General features: G+C 42.1%; 3 protein-coding genes across 4 annotated transcripts; 1 reads left to right on the top strand and 2 right to left on the bottom strand.

Annotated features, from left to right (window-relative positions):
• Positions 1 to 368: 368 nt before the first annotated feature.
• Positions 369 to 6601, bottom strand: fan1 (FANCD2 and FANCI associated nuclease 1). Its single transcript, XM_061076932.1, has 13 exons — positions 5410 to 6601; positions 5189 to 5329; positions 4734 to 4932; positions 4415 to 4648; positions 4185 to 4316; positions 3970 to 4078; positions 3763 to 3882; positions 3473 to 3637; positions 3218 to 3380; positions 3025 to 3128; positions 2750 to 2944; positions 1472 to 1600; positions 369 to 1373 (listed from the first exon to the last, which is right to left on the bottom strand). The coding sequence occupies exons 1-13, from the start codon at positions 6599 to 6601 to the stop codon at positions 1236 to 1238; spliced, it is 3021 nt and encodes a 1006-aa protein (XP_060932915.1). The 3' UTR covers positions 369 to 1235.
• A 4153-nt stretch (positions 6602 to 10754) lies between these two features.
• apba2a (amyloid beta (A4) precursor protein-binding, family A, member 2a) lies at positions 10755 to 17682 on the top strand. Of its 2 annotated transcripts, none has more exons than XM_061077011.1 (11): positions 10755 to 11975; positions 12147 to 12251; positions 12453 to 12492; positions 12605 to 12750; positions 13256 to 13342; positions 13928 to 14113; positions 14277 to 14456; positions 14570 to 14782; positions 15975 to 16094; positions 16224 to 16364; positions 17611 to 17682. In XM_061077011.1, exons 1-11 carry the CDS (start codon positions 10755 to 10757, stop codon positions 17680 to 17682), a joined length of 2511 nt encoding a protein of 836 aa, XP_060932994.1. The 2 variants fall into 2 exon arrangements, with proteins under 2 accessions (XP_060932994.1, XP_060932995.1); XM_061077012.1 differs by having other exon boundaries at positions 12462 to 12492.
• Positions 17683 to 19457: 1775 nt separating this feature from the next.
• duox2 (dual oxidase 2) lies at positions 19458 to 21288 on the bottom strand. Its single transcript, XM_061077238.1, has 7 exons — positions 21127 to 21288; positions 20910 to 20967; positions 20681 to 20815; positions 20326 to 20533; positions 20026 to 20240; positions 19746 to 19930; positions 19458 to 19472 (listed from the first exon to the last, which is right to left on the bottom strand). The coding sequence occupies exons 1-7, from the start codon at positions 21271 to 21273 to the stop codon at positions 19458 to 19460; spliced, it is 963 nt and encodes a 320-aa protein (XP_060933221.1). The 5' UTR covers positions 21274 to 21288.
• Positions 21289 to 22033: the final 745 nt, after the last annotated feature.

The raw sequence follows: 22033 nt of genomic DNA on the forward strand, positions 1-22033 counted from the left end.
AACGCCCTGATAAGGTTTACATGAGGTGATTAAGTATTAATATACGTGACAAAGAAATTTGTCTAACTACGATAATGATCAAATAACTGAAATCATTCCTAAATGGAAAGGCTGAAGTTCTTCCACTTAGTTTGTTTTCATCTTCTTGCATAATCAAATTTTAATCCAAGGAGGTGCGCAGATTGCTACTGCGCAGGATCAATTTAATTAAATTTTTATTAATTTAATTTAATTACATTTTTTATTATTATATATTATAAATTATTCTGACCGATCTTCACAAAAATCTATACACATGTGTATCATGACCAGACAAACAAAAAAGTCTATATATTTTATTGTATTGTACTGCTTTACATTTTTTTTTAAAAGTTATTTATTATAAGATGTTTGATTATAATGAGGTATCTGCCCCCCGAAATCCATATCGCTCAGGCTTGAGTACTTACAAGATTAATTTTTTTTAATCTATTGACAGCCCTACATAAAATACATCATTTAAATTTTCTTTAAAAGGTCCAATTGTTGGATTTGCTGCTTTTGTGTTATGTGATGATTGTTGTCGTAATTCAACTGTTATTCAGACAAACCGACACAGCAACTGTGATAATATGGGCACAAACATGACATTTTATAGACCTATTAATTATTCACATTATGGTGAAAACAAACAGCAGTTTAATCAATAATGTCAATAATTGTTAATTGCAGCCCTATTATCTTCTTCTTGGTTCCCAACTGATGTTTTAATTCTGGTAGAGTAGCAGCAAAATGAATATATAGATATATAAAGCCACCTCACTTGCATAACAAACTCACAGAGCCATCATACAATTCATAAGCAGCCAACAACATGTTTATGTTGCTTGGCAACCCAAGATCCTGTGAATGCGGTGTTGGAAGAGAGAAGGAAACACCATCAGGTTCGTGTGGTAGTTGGATCAATTTCCTGTCATGCATAACCTCTGATTATGTGTAAGCTATTTCTGATCCTGGCAGTTCTCTGTGATGATCATCCCATGATGTGCCTCTTCCTGTTGATGCAGTGGTTGACTTGATGATAAACCACATTCCCAAGGAACACTCCTTTTGACAGCATTACTAATACTCAAATAGGGTTAAAGTTGTTGTACTGTTTGTGGAAGATAACCATCAGATTCAGCACCAAATCATGTTTATTTCAGTCTTTCTGCTCATGTTTCCATTTAATCTCTTCAGTCATTTCTTCTGTGTTTTTATTCCAGACAAGCTCCTCGGGCTCCACAAGCTTCCACGTGACACACTTCTACATCGGCCCCCAGTTTCTGCAGCTCATCCAGCCAGATCTGTTGTTTCTGGGACAGCCGGTCAGTGGGCCCCTTCACCTCCACCAGCTGCAACAAGACAACCCGTGTCACAAGGCTATGCAAAATAATCAGACATGATTCAGGGATCAATCTTATTTCAATAGCTAAAAGTGTCGATATCTCACCTTGTAGGTGTTTTCTGAGGTGTTCCACACCACCAGATCAGGCAAACCTGCGCGACAGTGTCTGTAGTCTTTTGACATTCTTGCTGTTACTCCTCCTAAGAAGGCTCCACCGAAGCAAGACACCAGGGACTGCAAAATATCAGTGAATAAAGGTGGTTCTGTTAGAAATATGTTAGTACCTAAATAACAAATGTAGACACACATATAATCAGTTATGAATTGAAACCGATTATTTGTCACAATACAACATCACACAATGTAAGTAAAATATACTAAACATCTATTAGATTCATATAATGTATAACACTATATATACTGACCTTTATTTTTTACAAACAATTTTAATTGGCAAAACTGCCATTTTTGCTTATCAATCTACACAGCGTACTGATGAAGTATAACTTGTTTTCAGAAATTGAAACTTCACGATTGACCCCTGAGATTGACCCGTGAGTCATCATTGATCGAACTCATGTTCCTGCAGGACTTCAATTCCGTGGCTCCATTCATTGCTTCAAGTCAACAGAGTTCATATCCAGGATATTTTGTAATGGGAGGTGATGGTTACATGATGTCAATCTTTATATACAGTCTTTGTTTATACTGTGTCTTCCTCTCCATGCTACTTAGAAAACACCTCCAATCGCATGACTACATTCTAGAGCTCTGTTAGAATGACTTTTGGTTGTTGGACTCCTCGCTGACCAAGGCCCTTCTCGTCGGTCAGTTGGGTCGGACGGACAACTCTCGGAAAAAAATCAATTTCACAATAACTGTGGCTACTGCACTCCTGGGAACATTCAAAGCTTCAGAACTGGTTTCGTACCCTCTCACTGATCTATGCCCTGTTAAAGTTTTATTGCAGAGGTCTACAGAGACGTCCTTGGACTTGATGACCTGGGTTTTGTCCTGACATGCAGTGTGAATTAGGGGAACTTATTTACAGAGGTTTGTATTTTTCTAAACTATGTACATTTAGTTTGCCACAGGTGGATTCCAATCGACATCTTGACATTAGTTCAAACAAGAACTGGAGTGCCAAAGCAAAGGATCTTGATACTTTTGTAAATGTGAGTTTTGAGTATTTGATTAAGAGATTTGATGAGGATTTTATAATTATTTAAAAACATATTTAATTATGTTGTGTAGATTGATGTGCATTTGTGGCAATTTAATCAACTTAAAATAACATCTACAACACAATATAGTTTGCAAGTGCTTTATTATACTGAATACTTTCTGAAGACACTGTATACTTGCAAGATTGACAGTAAATACCTGTGCATGTTGAAGAGATGAAAAGAGCTCCCAGCTGACCAGGGAACACACTTTACCCTCCTGTGAGGTCCAGACATCCTCCATCATGCTATGTAGCGTCTCCACCGACGCCTCACTGAGTAACTGAACACGAGAATCAATCGCCTCCTTCCTGTTCTCATAGAAACAGTCGGTGTAAAGATCCAGTGGACATGTCTATGAGGGGAAACAAACACGAGTTAAAACCTATTCCGATGCGTGGTTATTCGACAAAAGTTATAGAGGGCTTACTCTACCTGGTATGGGTTTCGGAAAACATCTGGAATTCCTTCCATGAAAATGACGTCCCACAGCAAAAGAGCAAACAATGTAGAGAAAGTTGAACCCTCACCATGGATTCCTGTTACATTGACAACAACAATATATTGTTTTTGTGATCAGAGGAACATCCACGTTTTGTTTTTTTATAGGGCAAGAAACTATGTTTACCTTGGTCAAATCCTTGTTGGCGGTAATGTGCTAAACACAGCTCTTCCACAGAACATATCACAGTGGCTTCGTGGCTGTCTCCCCCCTCTCCATTTGTATGTAAAAGAAACCTAGATTTGCCCATGCCTCCCTCATGAGGAATCAGCTGTCCTCGGATTGTAACCTGCAGACAAAAGGACAAGCAGGAAAATATAAAAGTGATAAAAGTGTTTTCCCGAGGATGCTCAGTGCGAACATACTGCAGCAAAAACTCACATGTTTGACGTCTTGGACTTGGATAGTGGGTAAATCTCCGAGTTGCAGGCGATACTTCTTGAAGCTGGCAGACTCCTTCATCCGAACGGCTCTCTGATGCAGGGAGAGTTTATGTCCCGTTCGTACCAGAGTGTCTGTCAGCCCTTCTCTAATAACACCAATTGCCTGAATGCAACAAGGAAAAGAACAGCAGCGATGCAAATGAAAACACGAGTCATCTATTACTGAGCACATGAGTGAATGAGATGATGAGGATGTCTCTGAGGAGGTGAGCGGACACTGCAGCTCACCTGCTCAGTTTTCTTAAGGTGTTGCTGAAGGTTTAACGCCAGTCGGTCCCACCATCGCCCTCGGCTGTCAGGACAGTAAACCGACTGGGACAGTAAGGACTGCAGCTCCTCTACTGCTTCCTGTAACACAAAACTCTCCGTTTTAATTATGACATACTTCAAACATGGTTACGTATGTGTGAGTTTGAGTGGATGAGGTCAACAAACCTCATATTGGCGTAGCCGCTGCAAGATCTCCACCCCTCTGGATAAGATCCGAGTGTAAGACCATCCTGTGGTGAAGCTGCGCAGGAACACAGGCAACTCTTCCTGATGACTATCCAACACAAGGATAATGGTAATGTTAAACAATCACAAAGGACTCTGTATCTGTTTTTCAGACAGAAACAAAGGGATTGATAAATAAATTCATCGCTCATCACCTGAAGTCATGGTTTTTCTTCAGCTCCTGCCAGGCACTTTTGGCAACAGTGTAAAGCTCTAGGGCCTCTTCCCACTGACCTGCCTGCATCGCTGAGTTTACCTCTTGCAGGGATCGCATGGATACTTCATATCTGGTGGGATTTATGGGGTAAGATGTATATATTCCTGTTTGTACTTCTTCAACAACAACAAATCTTTATTAATCTGAACTCTGTTGGCAGGCCCTCACCTAATCAGGTCTTCTCTGTCCAGGAAAATCTTGGTGGTACGTTGCAATGTGTAGTCTGGGAAGGCCAGTCGTCCTGAGTTGACGAGCAGGATGGTAAAAAGCTGGCTCTGCCCGCCAGCTGCCGTCTCCTCCTCATCCATGGAGTCCGTCAGAGAGAAGAGCAGAAGGATGCGGGAGAACACAGCGCGAGGATCACGACACAGACGCACACAGGAACCTGCGAGCTGTTTCGCCCTTTAACGTTGGAGAGGAAAGCACAGGCGTGAAATCATAACATTACTAGTACAGTAAATGAACACAAAGTCACTGCTCATCTCACCTTTTGAGGATGACAGCCCTGATGTTTTGAGCAGGGCTCATAGAAAAGATTGACTTTTGTTTGCTCCGATTAAGCAGCCCGTCCACAAGCTGCTGTTTCTGCGTGCCAGAACTGCCCAGATGGAAGCTCTTAGCCAGAACTTTGAGTTCAGGAGCGGGCAGCAGATCCAGAGCCTCTCCGAGGTCCTCAAGATCATTCTCTTTAAAATACAAAAATAAAGGTTAAAAATAAAAAATCTACACAATTTGGTTGGGTTGGATTTTCACACCAACCCACAGATGGTATTTACTCCCAGTTACTACACAACAATCGATAATTCATTCTCTCAGCAGTCAAACAAAATAAAGAAATATGAACACAGCTTGCAACAGTATACAAATATATTTCAGTAATTTGAAGGTTCAGCCAACTCAGACAGAGATGTGAGATATTAGAAAGATTTGGGCTTCATCTACCTGACTGCAGAAAACCACTTTGAACCAGCTCCTCAGCAACAGGTCCCAGATCACTGCATATCTGCTCATAATCCAGTTTATTAACTTGAAGCCACTTCAGCTTCCTCTGAAAGAGCCTCACATACAGCTTCTGCCCCATGACTTTTGATAGAGACGACACATGAGAACAATAAGATATTTTCATTATTGTAAAATAATAACTGTGTGACATTCTAGCGTACCTGATAGCTTCTCAAATGCATGTATGAGTGACATGTCATCCGGGTTGAACAACGCTCTATCGTCTTCATTCTCCAGCACCGCCTCTAGTACAGTTCTGAAGTTACGGAGGTAATATGGAAGATCTGGTGGATGAAGGCTCTCGACAGCTTGGTCGCTGGTGGTCTGCTCAGCAAACTCTGGCAGGGAATCACTATTAATGACTGCAGCAGTTAATTCACAAATCTCCTCTGAACTCAGAGGGGGGTCAGACGTTGTGGAAGGCACGACAGTTTTATCTTGGTCTGTATCAATTTTCTCAGCTTTTATTTCACTAGACAAGACCTCATCCCACTGCCTGCTCTTGTCAATTTTTGCTTTCTTAGTGAAAGCGGACACCTTGCCAGTGGAAGTTGTTTTTTTCCTCTTTGCGAGTTTGGAGGAAGAAACATGCAACTTTGGAGTGACTAGTTTTGGGGAAGTTTCTGGTTTGGACAGTTTCATAGTTTCTTTCTGTTTAAGATTATGTCCTTTTTCTGAACAGGATAGATATGCCACTGCTGCTGGAGACTCATCGCAGGTCTCTGTCAGGTCAATGACTTTCACACAATCTTTGTTGTCCTCTAAACTCGGACTCAGGAAATTCTCTTTCTGCGAGCTGCCCAGAGTCTCAGGAGGGTCTCTCTCCTTTTCCAGTTGTTCACCATCCTTCCGTGTCCTCTCAGGTAGGTCCAGGCACTTTTTAGATATCTTGGCGGAGAGACTTCCAAGGTCAATCGTCCTGACCACGGTTTTACTGTTTATCTCACGTGGAGCCTGCTGAAAGTCATCCTTTTTGAAGTAAGGGCTGGTGTTGGTCTCTTTGACCTCCTCCTCCTTGTTTCGATCCAGCTCTGGGGACTTTGCAGGATTCCGTCTGGGTGACAGCTGGGTGCTTGGCACAACATTATTACTTGCTGAGGTGGCACTGCTGTCTCCTCTGTCAAAGTTCTGACATTGCAAATCGATGTGCTCATTGATCCTGAATCTTGGTACCAGCTGGCCACACAGGGGACAGGCCAGCTTGGAGGGAGGCTGGCTGTTGAAGAACGAGGTGATAGGAGTCATGGAGGAGGCAGCACTGGCAGGACTCCCGGCTGAGACATTACCTTTCTTCTTGCTCTTGGACAATGACAGACTTCTCCTGGGCTTGTCCTTGTTGGCTCTGTCGGTCATTGTGTTGTTTCTCAGTGAAAACGTCTTTCAGAAGCTTCTCTTCGCTGCAAACTCTGCAGTGAACTCCCAGTGTGGACAGGGCTAACACTGCTGCTAAGTTAAAAGCTAACTTTGCTCAGAAACTATCACATTAAACACAGCACATTTAACACGTCGCAAATTTGCAGCTCTAGTAGTCTCATGCGTGTGTCACAAAAAACACAGAAACACGCACAGGAGCCCTGTCAGTGGCTCATGATGTTAGCTAACATGCCGGTAGCATCTAGCCGAGGAGGCGCTGCAGGGTAACAACAATCCCGTTTCTCAGGCGTGACCAGCAGAGCACAGAATGACTGTCAGGGGGAAGTAATAGATCCAAAGTGCATCGATGGTTTTGAATTAACTAAACAAAAAAAGACGGAAAAGGGGAAATAAACACAATTTGATTATAAATATGTATGTGTATATATTTTTTAACTATACTTATATTGTTTGAATTGAAATCCAAAAAATGCACATAACTCCGTTTTTTTCCCAACATCCTAAATAACACATTGAATCACATATGGAATAAATGCTTCAAAATGAAATAAATGCTTATTTAGCCTCATGTTTGGCTGTGCAGACCTCACACGGTGCATGTGTGCGTGTGTGTTTTAGTGTGTGTGTGTGTGTGTGTGTGTGTGTGATGTTGGGGGGCAGTGAGCACATAATGGAGGGTGGAGTGGGGGGTGTATTTTCTTACACACGTTCCTGGGCTGCTGTGCGGCTTTTATTCAAAACTCACCATTCCGGGGAGCGACCAGATGTGATCGGCACTCGGGCGTGTTTCACCTGGAGGGACAGCACCGGGACTGATGCTGGTGAGTGGGGACACGCTGGACTAGGGTGTATGCGCGGACGGATGGAAATGTCACAGTGATGCATTTTCCACAAATAGGCCCCGATAAGAGCAGGTCTGAGGAGGACAATGCTGTGATGGGCTCCAGCAGCAGCAGCCTCCGAGCGGCAGGTCTGCTCGCTGCAGTCTCCACATCAAGGTCGATGGGAATTACAGCAGCAGCGCGATGATGGGGATGAGGATGATGATGATATGATGCTTACAGATGTGTGTGTGTGTGTGTGTGTTGTGTGCGTGCGTGCGTGTGGAGGGAGTGGGCTCCATTAATGCACGCTACAGTGTTCGCGCAGGGAAAACCATATGTGCGATTATGCTATCGATATGTGGCCAGATGTGAGTGCGGCGTCCACACACACACACACGCACATGCTGCGGCAAAAGTTTGGCGTAATGGCTTTATTAAAAACCACCGCAGATCCGCAAAGGGCAGGGCAACATGCGTGAGAAGAGGGGGGGCGGGGGTCGTAATGGTCCCTATTGTTTTCAATTAGCAGAGAGGTCAGGATGAGGTCTGCGTGGTTTATTATAGGGTTAAGACCACCACCATTGCAGCTTCATCTGATCTGATCGACACTGCTGTGACGACAGCGTTGAATCATTTCCCCCAAAGCAGTGTTTCCAGTTCAGCCACAAGATGCTTCATGTTGAGGGCTTGGGGATGATGACATGTTTCTACTGGGCGTGTAGTGGCAGCAGATCCAGGACACACACACACACACACACACACACACACACACACACACACACACACACACACACACACACACACACACACACACACACACACACACACACACACACACAACACACACACACACACATACACACACACACACACACACATACACAGTATATATAATTTTAAACCGAGGACCCAAACAAGACAAAACACATTATATATACATGAACATTTATACATACAGTGTATATTTACATGTATATATAATGTTTATATATTGGTTTACATATTCATATTATGGGGACAAAAAGCAAGTCCCTATATAACATAAACCATTAATTTGAAGGTGGGGACATGTTTTAAATTTAGGTTAAGAACAGGTTTAGTTTAAGATTAGGGTTTAGGTTAGATTAAGGTTAAGGTAAGGATTAGGCAAGAGAACTAAGGTTAGGATAAGTCTCCAAGAAATCTGTTTAAGTCAGTGTAATGTCCTCCAAATTCTCTCTGTGCGTGTGTTGTTTACCTTGTTGAACTGACGAACTCTATAATATTAACATTTTTTGGTGTTATGTATGTGTTTGTGTGTTTGTAGAAGTGAAGAACTTAAATTGTTATGCATTATCAATTAACCTGCCAATACACCTGCTTCACGGCAGCCATTTTGACCTGAAATAGCAGATGTTACAACATTATGAATGTTCTGTTATATTTGGTAACAATGTGATAAATAACACCTGTCTTTACCTACTATTTTCCTGCCATGACAAGGGTCTATTATTTTCCTAATTCATATATTAATATAGATAGATAATAGACAATGCATTACTTGGGCCATAGAATGTTAGTAAGTAGTGAAAAAGGCCCATCATATTTCCCTACAGTCCAAGGTGATCGACTTTAATTTGCTTTCAAAAAATGAGCATCACTGATGTATATGTTCACATTTCAGGGGCTGGAACCAGTGAATTGAGAGATTTTACATGACGAAATGCAATGAAATGATTGCCAAAATAGTTGCAGATTAAAATTCTGTTAATTGACTAATCAATAGCGCTCAATCAACAAATATATTCACCTCATATATATATAGTTTGATTCATGCAACTGAGCCGTGATGGGTATATGGCTTCATTTTTGTTGTGTAGCTCCTGAAATATATAAAAATCCCAAACAAGAGGGGGCGGAGATATTTGTCTTCTACCATTTGTGTTTACAATCTTGTAGAACTATAACATTATCTGTTCATTTGCCAATACACAGGATGTTTTGTTGTGCTTTGGACCAGGTCAAACATTTATTCAGAGATGCTTTTCAGATGTCAAGAGAATGATGTACTGTTCCACACACAGCATCCTCAGAGACTGTAAGTCATGAATCATAAATCTGGCACACACACTATAACCACACTGTATGGATTATTCTGGGATGCATCTTTGTAAGAACTTTAAGTAAACAATGATCAAAAAGAAAAGATGCACTGCATGCTGCAGGCTCTGCTAACTGAGAGCGTTTTTTTACAGCAGGTTTCCTGTTCTGCAGGACATCAAGACAGAATTAGAGCATTCACAACAAAGCAAGATGACAGATAACAAACAACATCAGCAGACAAAAGGAGTGACATGACACGTGTGTGGGTGCTGAGGGCGCAGAAATAATGGATGAATGTAGATCAGCATGCATTAATCAGTGGATACTTGTTTGATGTGTGAAACAAAGACATTATTTCGTTTTAATAGGGGATGTCAGATTGTCATTCTGGAGGCTGTGCAAGTGTGGAAAATAATCACTAACCACAAGTTATTTAAGTCTGGTGTTTGAGTGATGCTCTGTGAGTTGTTGGGTTTTATCTCAACAATGTAAAACAGGTGAAATGATGGTTTTGCTCCTGGTATTAATCTTAATGGCTTAATAATTTGTGTATTTACAGAAGAGAAAGAGATGCCATGCGATAGTTGATTTCTACAGTATTAGCTCCAATAAAGAAAACACTTTAGTTTATTCGTTTATTTAACAGAGGCCATGCACAACACAACAATTCAGCAAGACATATACAACTAATTACTTTCACAAAGGAGGTAAAGTTTTCATCTGTGTTTGTTTGTTAGCAAGATTAGGCAAAAACTACCCAACGATTTTCATGAAATTTTGTGGAGGCGTGGCCCAAGGAAGATCTCACTAAATCTTAACAGGGATCTAGGAATGTTTTTTTCACTTAATTTCTGTAGCTGTGCAAGATACGCTGTTTTTTGTGCAATTTGGTGCAGGTCCCAAAATTTCAGATCTAGTGAATTTAAATGTGGTGTCATGAGGGGACTGTTGGGCCTTGGTGGAGATTTGTACTCTAGTGTTATTCTAGTTTGGCAGGACGATATAAGAGGCAATACATTACAATTCACAGAAAACTCACAGAATGTAAGCGAACCTATGATTGGTTCAGTGACTTTTCTATGAGTATGAGGAAACAGGCAGCATGGCATTGATGATAGTATGAAGTGAACGTTTACTACAAATTTTTTCACTGACCTGAAAAATGAAACAATTTGTTATCTATTGATGTTGACAGGGTTGACAGTCGTGGGCATACAGGGCCAGTGATGGCTCATGGTGAGAAGCCAGGAACCATTTCTAAAATATTGGGTCCCAGCCCTCCACCGTGCCCCAGTCCAGGACTCACCGAACAGATCCACGAGGAGCAGCAGGGCTCGGTGAAGGAGGCGTCTGAGCAACCACCGCACACCTTCGAGGATGAAGACACTGACCAGCTGACGCCTCCTGCCTCTGCAAAACACGTTTACACGAGCTCTGACCCCAGTCCCGAGGACATGGAGGACACCTGCTCTGAGTACGACAACGTTGGCTCTGATGTTGAGCAGGACTACGACGAGGTGCTGCATTTGAGCAGGGAGGGCATGGTGGACATGAGGTATTACAAGCAGTACTGTCCTGAGGATGCCGGCTATATAAAGCATGCAGGAGGTGATAATATTAATGAGAACAGCAGCACTGCTGACCAGTCGGCTCCCAGAGTTCGTCATAGCACAGAAATATGTGAGGGCTCGCAGTCTAGCACTAAGCCTCTCAAGACGGGCCATCGCTTCAGGTCACACTGTGCCCCGGTTCCTGCGGATGAAGCAGAGAAGGGAGCGGAGAGGGGCCACGAGAACCGGTTCCTTTATAGTGACGGAGATGAGATAGAGGAGGTGCTGGATGGGGCCAGGTTTGTAGAGGATTTAGAGGAGACAAAGAACACTGTTCAAAGACCAACCAGCCTTTATCCTGGCAATGATAATGAGAAAATTAGAAAGGGAGTCGATGAAAGGGATAGAGAAGATGTCACTCGAGTTACAAGAAACCCTAATATCCAAGGAGCCAGTAAGAAGTGTGAGTCATCCCACATGGGTACAAAAGAGAGGGAGAGGCAGGGCAAAGGGCGAGGGAGGAGGGGAGCAGCGGAGGACACTGAGCATATTGTCTCTGGGATCAAACGATGCTCGACCAACAGCGCTGAACAGCGTCCTAAGGCTTCAGCGAGGGACTGCAAAAAGGCCGCTGTTCGGACCAAGGCTAAGTCTGGTTCCAGTAAGCAACATCCTCCTCCGCCACCTCGTCATTCCCACCCACAGTCACCTGCAGACCCCCAGAAGCCACAGCCTCGTCAGGAGACTCCCACAGCTCCCAGACCCAGTCCCCCTTCTGCCAACGGCCAGGAGAACAGAGCCAGGGTCCCCAAACCCTCGCTGGCTCCTCAGAACACACCAGAACAACAGAGGGAGCCGCTGGAGGAGAGGCAGAGACGGCCAGAGAAACCCCAGCAGGTAACCACGGCAAACAGGGCAGATCTCTGTCAGATCTCGTCCTCTGTAGCTTGCGTTTGTTAAAGCTTCTGCCACATTTACTCTTTGTCCCCAACTTTCTTCTATGCGGGACTTTTAACATCTTTTAACATTTAAAAAAGCCGAAGTTAAACAGATGTTTGTGTACAAAAGGTTGAGAAAACAAGCACAGCCGTGATGCCTGAGGATGTGGCGGAGCAGCCGAGGAGGCCTCAGTGTCAGGAGCTCGTTCCTGCAGAGACGACCAACACACCCAAGGTGAACATGTGTTCAACAACAACTGCTTAAAGCTGTTTCATCTAATCTGTCAAAGACATAAATCAACAACTTTGTAAATTCACCCTCATTTCTTAATCTTTCATTATTCACACATATGTAGTTTTGTATCTACTATTAACCAAAATACACACAAATACATTAGAAGTCAAACTTACTCATGACTAATACCTTATCTTAAAGAAAACACAGGAGGCTACTTCTTTCCCCAGCTTTGAAGATGGTAAATATCTCCGAATATTCTTCATTTTCATTCAGATATATTTATTTTTATATAGTTTATCAATGCTGCAAGTTACTGTGTTACAAGGTGAGGTGTCTGTTTTGCTGCACAGTCCCAGGTCCCTGTGAGCCAGAGGATCTTATTGACGGGATCATCTTCGCTGCGAACTACCTCGGCTGCACTCAGGTGTTGTCTGATAAAAACCCAACCAAGTCTGTTCGCATGTCCCAGGCCCAAGACGCTGTCAGTCGTATCAAGGTAAATCGTCATTGTTATGGTTTCTGAATATTTAAATCTGCCACATGTAGAAACAGTCTATAAATGATTCGATTCTGGATCTGGGATCCTGTTAAATCATTTTAATGCCATTGGAGCCTTAGTTGTCAAAGTAACAGAGATTTGAACCTGATTCTAAGTTTTAGTTGCAGGTTTCCAAATTGTTGTGAGACTTGTTCTGTACTGGCTGACGTGTATGTCCCTCAGCACTTTTCAATTAATACATGTTTTTTTAAGTGTATAGATTTAATCCGTATTTGCAGGTGAACTATGAAAGGTCAGCTCTGCAGTAGATTCATTTAGTTACCACACGGTGGAGCTGTTGGTCCTTTTTTGCCGACAGCTATTCCTTGCGTCAGTGTTTTGTCTAGAGACTATTTACATATATATATATTTTAATATCTTTTACGAGGTCAACGTTTGCTGTGTGAGATGAAAATACAGAAAATGAAGTACCTGATAAAAACACTATGTTATTATTTAAAAGAGCCAAGATGAAGACGCTCACATGATGACAGAGGTCGACCTGTTCATCTCCACTAAAGCTGTCAAAGTGCTGAACGCTGACACACAGGTCAGTAACTCTGTGTAACTCTGAGTGTGTTGAATCTTTTCGAAGATGTAAATGTGCCAGCTCTGTCCTTCTAGAATAATCTGCATCTGCAGTCCCTGGCAGTTAGATGATAAAACATACAAACAACATACTGTATATGTATAAACAAATACACTTTGCAGGAATTATTATAAAATTATGGAAAACATGGACAAAAGTTAAATAGCACATAGAAAGCACAAAAGTTTAAATGATGAGTAAAACAAGATACAGACACAGACGTAACGAGCAAAAGCAAATAAATGACGAATCATAACACAAATACACACAACAATTAGTAAAATGAGATAAAAATAATGAATGTTGGCTCTCTGATATGCTGGAGGTCCAGATGGTACCCTGCTTCTCACGCAATGTCAGCTAAGATTGGCTCCAGCTCAAAGGATAGATGAAATGGATGAATGGAGGGATGGATGGATGGATGGATGGATGGATGGACCAAAAGAACAAAATAAAACCAAGATGAAAAGAATATTTAGTTAAACAACAACATAGCCTAACCACTAGTCCAGACAATGACATGTTTTTTTTCTTTTTGCTCCATAGGAGACGATGATGGACAGTGCCTTGCGTACCATCTCCTACATCGCAGACATTGGTAGTATCGTGGTTCTGATGGCTCGGAGGCGCGTGTCTCAGGCTTCACCGGAGGATCTTTCAGAATCTCCCGATTCAAACGGCGAAGGGAAGACTCAGTACAGGATGGTCTGCCACGTCTTTGAGTCCGAGGATGTGAGTGTTGTGTGCGTTACTATGGACACACGTTAAGTTTTAGGTTTTCTTTATTTATCCTGTGGTCACTTAAACCACTGTGATCTCTCTCACCTCCTGGCTGATGTCAACTGGGATATCCTTTATTCTGAGTGGTTTTCCCCAAACGCTCCCCTTCCCACAGGCACAGCTGATCGCACAGTCCATTGGTCAGGCCTTCAGTGTGGCCTACAGAGAGTTCCTGCGAGCCAACGGCATCAACCCCACCGACCTGAGCCAGAAACAATACAGTGACATCATCAACTCCCAGGAAATGTACCACGACGACCTCGTACATTTCTCAAACTCAGACAACTGTAAAGAGGTGCAATGCTTTTTTCCTCAAGCATAATGATTGATGGCTTGGCATCACCACGAATGACTCAAGCAGAATCTCACATTCAAGAATCTTAAATTGATGCTTTTTCTTCTTTGCAGCTTCACGTGGAGAAACAGAAGGGGGAGAGCCTCGGTGTGGTGATTGTGGAGTCCGGCTGGGGCTCCATCCTGCCCACCGTCATCCTGGCCAGCATGCTGAACAGCGGCCCCGCAGCTCGCTCGGGAAAACTCAGCGTCGGTGACCAGATCATGTCCATTAATGACACCAGCCTGGTGGGGCTGCCGCTGGCCACATGTCAGGGCATCATCAAGGTACTGAGCTTCTCAGGGAGCTTGAGTTAGTCTTAACAGATACTAAACTAAATGGCGGCTGTGGCTGAGGGGTAGAGTGGTCGTCCTCTAACCTGAAGGTCGGCGGTTCGATCCCCAGTCTGAACCATCTGCATGCTGAAGTGTCCTTGGGCAAGATGCTGAACCCTAAATAGCCCCCCATAGAATAACAAAGTGCTGCAAGTAGATGCACTGTATGAATGTGTGTGTGAATGGGTCAATGTGAAACTGTACTGTAAAGCGCTTTGAGTGGTCTTCATCAGACTAGAAAAGCGCTATATAAATACAAATCCATTTACCATTTAAACTAATCTTGATGATACGTCACTTCACAACAAAAAGGTCTATCTATAGCACAAACTACAACCTCTGATGACACCCTAATGAATTAAAATGGATATAAACACATAATTTAGTCATGAAGCCATACCAGCGTAATGTTAAGTAATTCCATCCACATTATGATGCAAAAACACACCCAACATCCCCAAACAAGACATTAATCCAAGCCCATTGGTACCATTTCATGATGTTATTATATATTTTCAAAAATTTACATTTTAATCAAATAATTGTTTTTAAAAAAGGCTAAATAGAGAAAAATTAAATAAACATAACAAAAAGGTATAAATAGTTAATTTTATATTGTCAGCTGTAGATATGTTGCACTTGTGTTTAGTAGATTCATGTGGGTTCAAATCAAAATAAATGTCTTTAAAACAGCTTTTACAGCCTGCAGCTTTAAATGGTCTGTATTTATACAGAGCTTTTCAAGTCTGACTACTCCAAGGACTTAATACAGTTTTCGCAATTCACCCGTTCACACACAAAGTCATGCTGTGCATTTATGGGCACAGCTGTCAGGTGAAATTTGGGGTTTGGCCTGTTTCTCCAAGGACACTGAAGAAAACTTCCATCATCTCTTCAGCCAGTTCTAGCCTGTGAGCTCCAGGAGGCACTATAGAGTTCCTCTGGCAACTTAAAATGTTTCTTAAAAGGCCTTCCTTCCAATGGTCATAAGCATTCGTCACTCCACAAAGCGACATCCAGTCCACAGAAAGGCGACAACAACTCTTTGTGTGTGCATATTGTATCCTATCCTATTCTATTCCATTCTAAAAGTTAATATTATAAACTGACTCCTTTTAAAATGAGGTGGTGTATTTCGTTGCAGGGTCTGAAGAATCAGGTGAAGGTGAAGCTGAGCATCGTGAGCTGTCCTCCTGTCACCACCGTCCTCATCAAGAGACCTGATCTCAAGTTCCAGCTGGGCTTCAGTGTTCAGAACGGCATTGTGAGTAAGCCCTTGTCAGTGAGCAGCGTGACACTGAACTCTAGGGTCAGGCTCACAGTGAACGGTTGGCTACTTCTGAAGAGCACCGGTGTTGTAGATGCAGTCACAGAATCTTTTTCACACCCTCAGATCTGCAGTCTGATGAGAGGTGGCATTGCAGAGCGAGGCGGCGTCCGTGTTGGACACAGAATCATTGAAATAAACGGCCAGAGTGTTGTTGCCATGGCACATGAGAAGATTGTCCAAAACCTGTCCGTGTCAGTGGGTGAGGTAAGAACTTTTCATGCCACAAGATGGCAGTTTTCAGTAATTACTGAGGCACACAGAGCACTGAGCCATACAGGCCTTTTAAAGAAACACACACACATTAGATCAGTTTGAGTCTGGTTCAAATCCCAGATCATTGCATACATACTTTAATGATAAAGTACTACTTAGTAGTACGTAGTGTAAAAAAAGGGAGGTTGATAGTTTGTGAAGATTCAGTTTGACAGAAATTAATTGTCATGCCATTATATATTCAAATTGTCAAGCTAATTTATTTGATCCAGATAGACCTATTGATCCAAGTGCATATTTATATGTACACTGAAGTAAAAGTGAGACATTTCACGTTATTTCGGATACCACTCTTTTGTATGGATGATAATAAATTATTATAATACATTTTATTCATACAAAATTTATATTTGCACTTTTTTTGGTTTTGTCAACGACTCAAAATGCCTTAAACTATATTCCACATCACTCATTGTAAATGCTGCGCTTTTTTCTTTCTTTCTATCACATACCATTCAAACACTACCAGCACAGCCATAACAATTCACCTCCTGAACCACAGCCACCCAACTGTTAATACCTAAAATACAGCTCAAAGGGATTTACAACAAACAAAAATAATATATCAAATTAAGAACATATTAATAAGTATAAATATGGTAAATGTGAAGCAGCAGCTTGTTAGCTTGTTTTAGCATAAGACTTGAAAAGAAGGGGGCAGCTAATCTGATTCTGTTTGACGGTAACAACATCATCTCTGGACAGATGTAGGCTGTGTTCATCTGTTTCCATCTGTTTCCACTCTCTATCTTGAATTAAGCTAATTGGCTGCTTCATATTTACCATGCAGTCATTGAAGTGGTATCAATGTTCTCATGTAACTCTCGGCAACAAACCAAGTATGAGTGTTGACCTAGTCTTTTCTTTGTAGATAAAATTAAATAGATTAGTTTCTTACATAACTCATTTTTTAATTGCTTTTGATCTTCTCCAACACTCACACATCTCACCAGCTGCTGTCGTGTGAATTTGTTGTTGCGTGATTTTCTCTTCATTTCTCCAGTTGTACATTTTTCCATACAAGCTCATTATTTGTCATGAATGGATCTAAACTCTCCTCTGACTCAGACTGTGATGGCTCATACGGGAGTAGATCCAAGTGATGTGAATAGTGACCGTGCCTCTGCAAGTGGACTCTTAGAGTTGACAGTGTAATGCTGGTCTTGTCTCTTGTCAGATCAACATGAAGACGATGCCGGCTGTGATGTTCCGACTGCTGACGGGACAGGAGACGCCCGTCTACATATAGAGTCCCTGCATGGATCGGCCCACTGCAGCTCTGCATGTCTGCGCCGTGTGACGACAGCCGACAGACAGACGACGGACAGGCGGCTCGGTGGGACGAGGAGAATTTATTTTTCTATCATTTTATTTTGTTTCGGCCTCTCGTTGCAATGCTGTAAAGAACACCCAGTTCTCATTTTCAGGTTTTATCTCTCAAAGTACATTGTCATAATGGCCTTACAATGTGAATACTCTGTCTGTAGTACTGTATGTGAGTTTCTGGTGATGAAGAGAAGTAGCTTTAAGGTCATGGTTATTTTCTTATGAAGAGATAAATTGGTACATTTATTTTTTATTTAGTCATTTTTATAATGTGTATGGAGCTTAAAAATGTACGTCTACTGTAAATACTTTGGATTACTCAAGGACTCCATTGGAAAGGCCATATTACTCCTACAGTATATGCATGTTATTATGAAGAATTACTGACCAGGGATTAAGTCTCAATCTGACATGATAATCTATTACAGTAAATATTAAAAGAAGATAATAATATGCTGTACAAAGGCACTAGACTATGTGTATAAAGGTGATGCTGACGGCCAAAGACACACACTGACTTTTCAAAGACACACAGTATGGGTTATTATTACCTTTACCAGAGCGTACAAGAATGTATAAAAACACACATTACTAACTGAATGTAATGTTAAAACACACAAAAAAAATTCAGACTCACTGCTGAACACTCGCTTGTCTTTAATTTATTAAGGTGTTGCTGCAAAAAACAAACAGATAAGACAATAAAATATGTTTGCTTGGTTTAGCAATTGATGGTTTGAACTTTCATGGGTTGTTTCCTTTTGTGTTTTCACATTTTCTCTGGGGGGGGAATGCTGCTCAGACACTATGCAGAAATTACCAGAAACATGCATGCACAGTTAGGAATCCTGCACTTGCTATGAAACCTGCATTGGCTCTGAAATGTCAAAGTAAGCCAGATTAAATGTCTTGAAACATAGACTCCAAAAAGTGAAGCCAAATCGTCTTGAATGCCCTCTTGTGGCTGGCTGGAGTATCGTTCATAAACACTGCCCCCTCCATGTAAGTTAATGAGACATGGACCAGACTAACAAGTACACTAGAAATAGAATGTTCTCAGATTTCTGTCATCGTAGTTCTTCGGACACTTCGAGTCTCAGTGCTAATTTCGCTAGTAAATCTGGTTTAAAGAGGTGTTTGAGCTTGAGAATTGGGTGAAACATCATGATTGACAGTTGAGACTGACTCATGATTGGTGGAGAGTGTAATTTTTTGCGGAACCCAGATACTTTGGCTCCACTCCATGATCATTACTGTGCAGACACCATTTTTATACACATTCAATGAGTTAAACAGTAACATAATCCATAATGCCCATATAAATGTATATACACATTGTATGGATCCCATACAAGTTAATAATTATTTACAACTACTGTAACATGACAATGAACTTCACAATTCTTCACTTCAAACACAACACTTACATTCTCACATAGGTATTTAAAACAAACACAGAATCATTAGCACATTCACTAAAAACATCTTCAAGTAATGGTTGGAGAAGTTCCCCGAGGGAAACATGGACGGCTTCATATATGAACCTGAAACACAGAAATAAAAAGGATTGTAGTCAATGAGCAGCAAAGGAAGGTATAATGGATTTAAAACTGGTTTATAGATGGAAACATTTCACCATAATGCCTGTGAATCACAACCTCAGCCCAGGAGGTTTTGTTTGTCTGTTATTTAGCAGGATTACGCAAAAACTACCTGAAGGACAACCAAAAAACTTGATGTAAGGATGTTTTATGGCTCAGGGAGGAACCCATTAAATTCAAGTGATTTATCCTTTTTGCAATCCTATAATATTAACTTGGTCAAATTTTTCAGATATCCAAAATGAGAGGACAATGAATAATTAACTTTTGCTGCTTGTAGTTAAACGACTATTACATTCATAAGCAACTAATATTTACAAGGGTGGTAGTTATGTATCAAGCGAAGGTATTACCCTCTTAATTCTTTGTTATTCTACCAACTTACCATGCTGAATTTTGATGTGGAAATTGTCACTCCTTCAAGAAAAACTGAATTTAGGTATCCCTCCTCGTCAGTAACATCCTCATCTTCATCACCGTCGGCGCCGCCGCTGAAAGCCTCCTTCATCTTCTCTGGTATCATGAAGTCAAACACCACCACCAGGATCCCAATGATGGTGCACAGGACACCTGGAAATCACCTCAGTTAATAGAAATCACCACCTTCCAGTCGGATCTGTAAGTAGATACTGAAGGACAAAACATCTGCAGCCATGTATGTGTACCTGTGGCCAGAGCAAGCCAGAACGAGTGGCTGTACTCTGTTTCGAAGGAGTCGGTTCCTATGGAGAAGACACACTGTGGCACATTCATGATGGTGGAGAAGGAGGCCATGGAGAAGAAGATGAAGGCGGCCGTCGCCATCATCATGTAGCCAGCGTACAGGATGACCGGCATGGAGAACAGGATATTGGCAAGCATCCAGCAGCAAAACGCAGTCCTGTGAAGGTGGGCAGCCATTTGTGTTTCCTGCTATCTGCTGAATTCAACTGCATAACTTCATACTGTGGGTGACGTGTGGTTACCAGAGGGTCGCGGAGGCGTATCGTCCAGAGTATCTGTACTGGAAGATGAGTCCACACGGGCTGCCGAGGGTGAATTTCTCAGCGATATACAGGATGGGATTGGGTAAACCTTTCTCCAGTGCTTCCTCGTACTCTTCCTCGATGGTGTCGTGCCAGCTGAACATCTCATTGTAGTCGATGGTCTCGTTGAACTGCACAACAGGATTTCCTGAGGGAAAAGAAATGCAAACTCATGCACTAAGACAAATGCTAAAACCCCAGCTTAAAACGTCTAACTCTTAGGACCATGACAGCTGGCAGTATGTGAATTTATCCTGCGTTACATCTGCACACAACCGCAGCGACAGTGACTCACCCTTCAGCGTGACGTTGATGCCGTAGAGTCCGACATGCAGGCCGATCTCAGCGTTGACCACGGCGTTGCTGAAAGACTTGTAAGTGGCAGTCGTGGTCATCCTGGCCTCGGCCCAGTCGTTAGTAAAGTTGAGAGCTGTGGAGGAAAGATCATTAAGGTTAACCATGACGCCAGGAAACATAAAAATCTCTGATGTATTCAACTTTGATGATAAGAACACAAAACTCACCCACTATCACTGCACCTATGAACAAGCTGATGATTATTCTAAACATCCAGAACAGCCTCTGATTGGAAGTGAAATAAGAGAATGAATGTTATTTTGGTGCATAGGATAAAAAAGGTTGAAACAATCAAGTAAAATCATCCTAACAAGCACAGAGGGGCGACAGCATCTCTGAGGTTTTGTGATATGAGTAATAGTTAACCTGATGGCTCTCACTCACCGACTTCCCTCGTATCCCCGGCAGAATGAGGAGAAGACTCACTGCGAGCACAAGGAACACCAGGATAATGGTGAACAAGCGGCCGCTGAAGATGAAGGAAGTCCTTTGTAGAGGGTAGAATGGGTAAATGTCATCGTAGAAAGTCATCTTAGCTCCTGATCTCGCAGACACAGCTGAGAGTGGACGTTGTGACAGAGGAGACAGTGTTAGAGGCGGCGTTCTCAGTTTCCTCCAGATGCACAGATAGCAGCTCCTGTTTCTTTACGGCAGATAAAGGATGGGACGTCATTATCACCGTGTAACATTGGACATGACAAAGTGGAAGCATGTCAGTGGCATTCAACTTTCATCTGCACTGTTTGGCAATCTCTACTGTCAAGACAAATGTGCATAAGTATGATGCATAAATGCAATTCTGTACATCTGACCAGTGTCAGAGTGATATAAATATGTGCTCTTTATATTTGAACCTAAATGAATAGGAGAGGTTCACAGATTGTAGTAAAGCCAATCAGTGGAACGGAGAAAAACCCAAAATGTGTTCCTTACCTGAGAGTTGAAAAGATGAGGAGTGAAGAGGCGGAGAAGTGAAGTGAGAACGCTGAGGGGAACATACACTTCTTTTATACCACCCGTCTCCTTTGTGTCACCGAGGAGGAGGATGCATTCAGCGGAATGCTGCGGGAAAGAGGTGTGATCGGCAGATGTTAACCATTCCCACTGGTTTGGCACAGGTCACATGCAGTTTGTGATAAGCTGTACAACACATGTTTGGCTTTAGTATTGCACCATAACCCCTCACCTGCACCTGTGCTCCTGCACCTACTGCGTTCAACCTCTACAGGAGGTAAGACTCAGCTATCTCATCTTCTCATATCAGGTATTACGTGATAGCAGGAACATTCTT

This window comes from Limanda limanda, chromosome 8 (genome assembly GCF_963576545.1).
Source record: "Limanda limanda chromosome 8, fLimLim1.1, whole genome shotgun sequence".
Lineage (NCBI taxonomy): Eukaryota > Metazoa > Chordata > Actinopteri > Pleuronectiformes > Pleuronectidae > Limanda > Limanda limanda.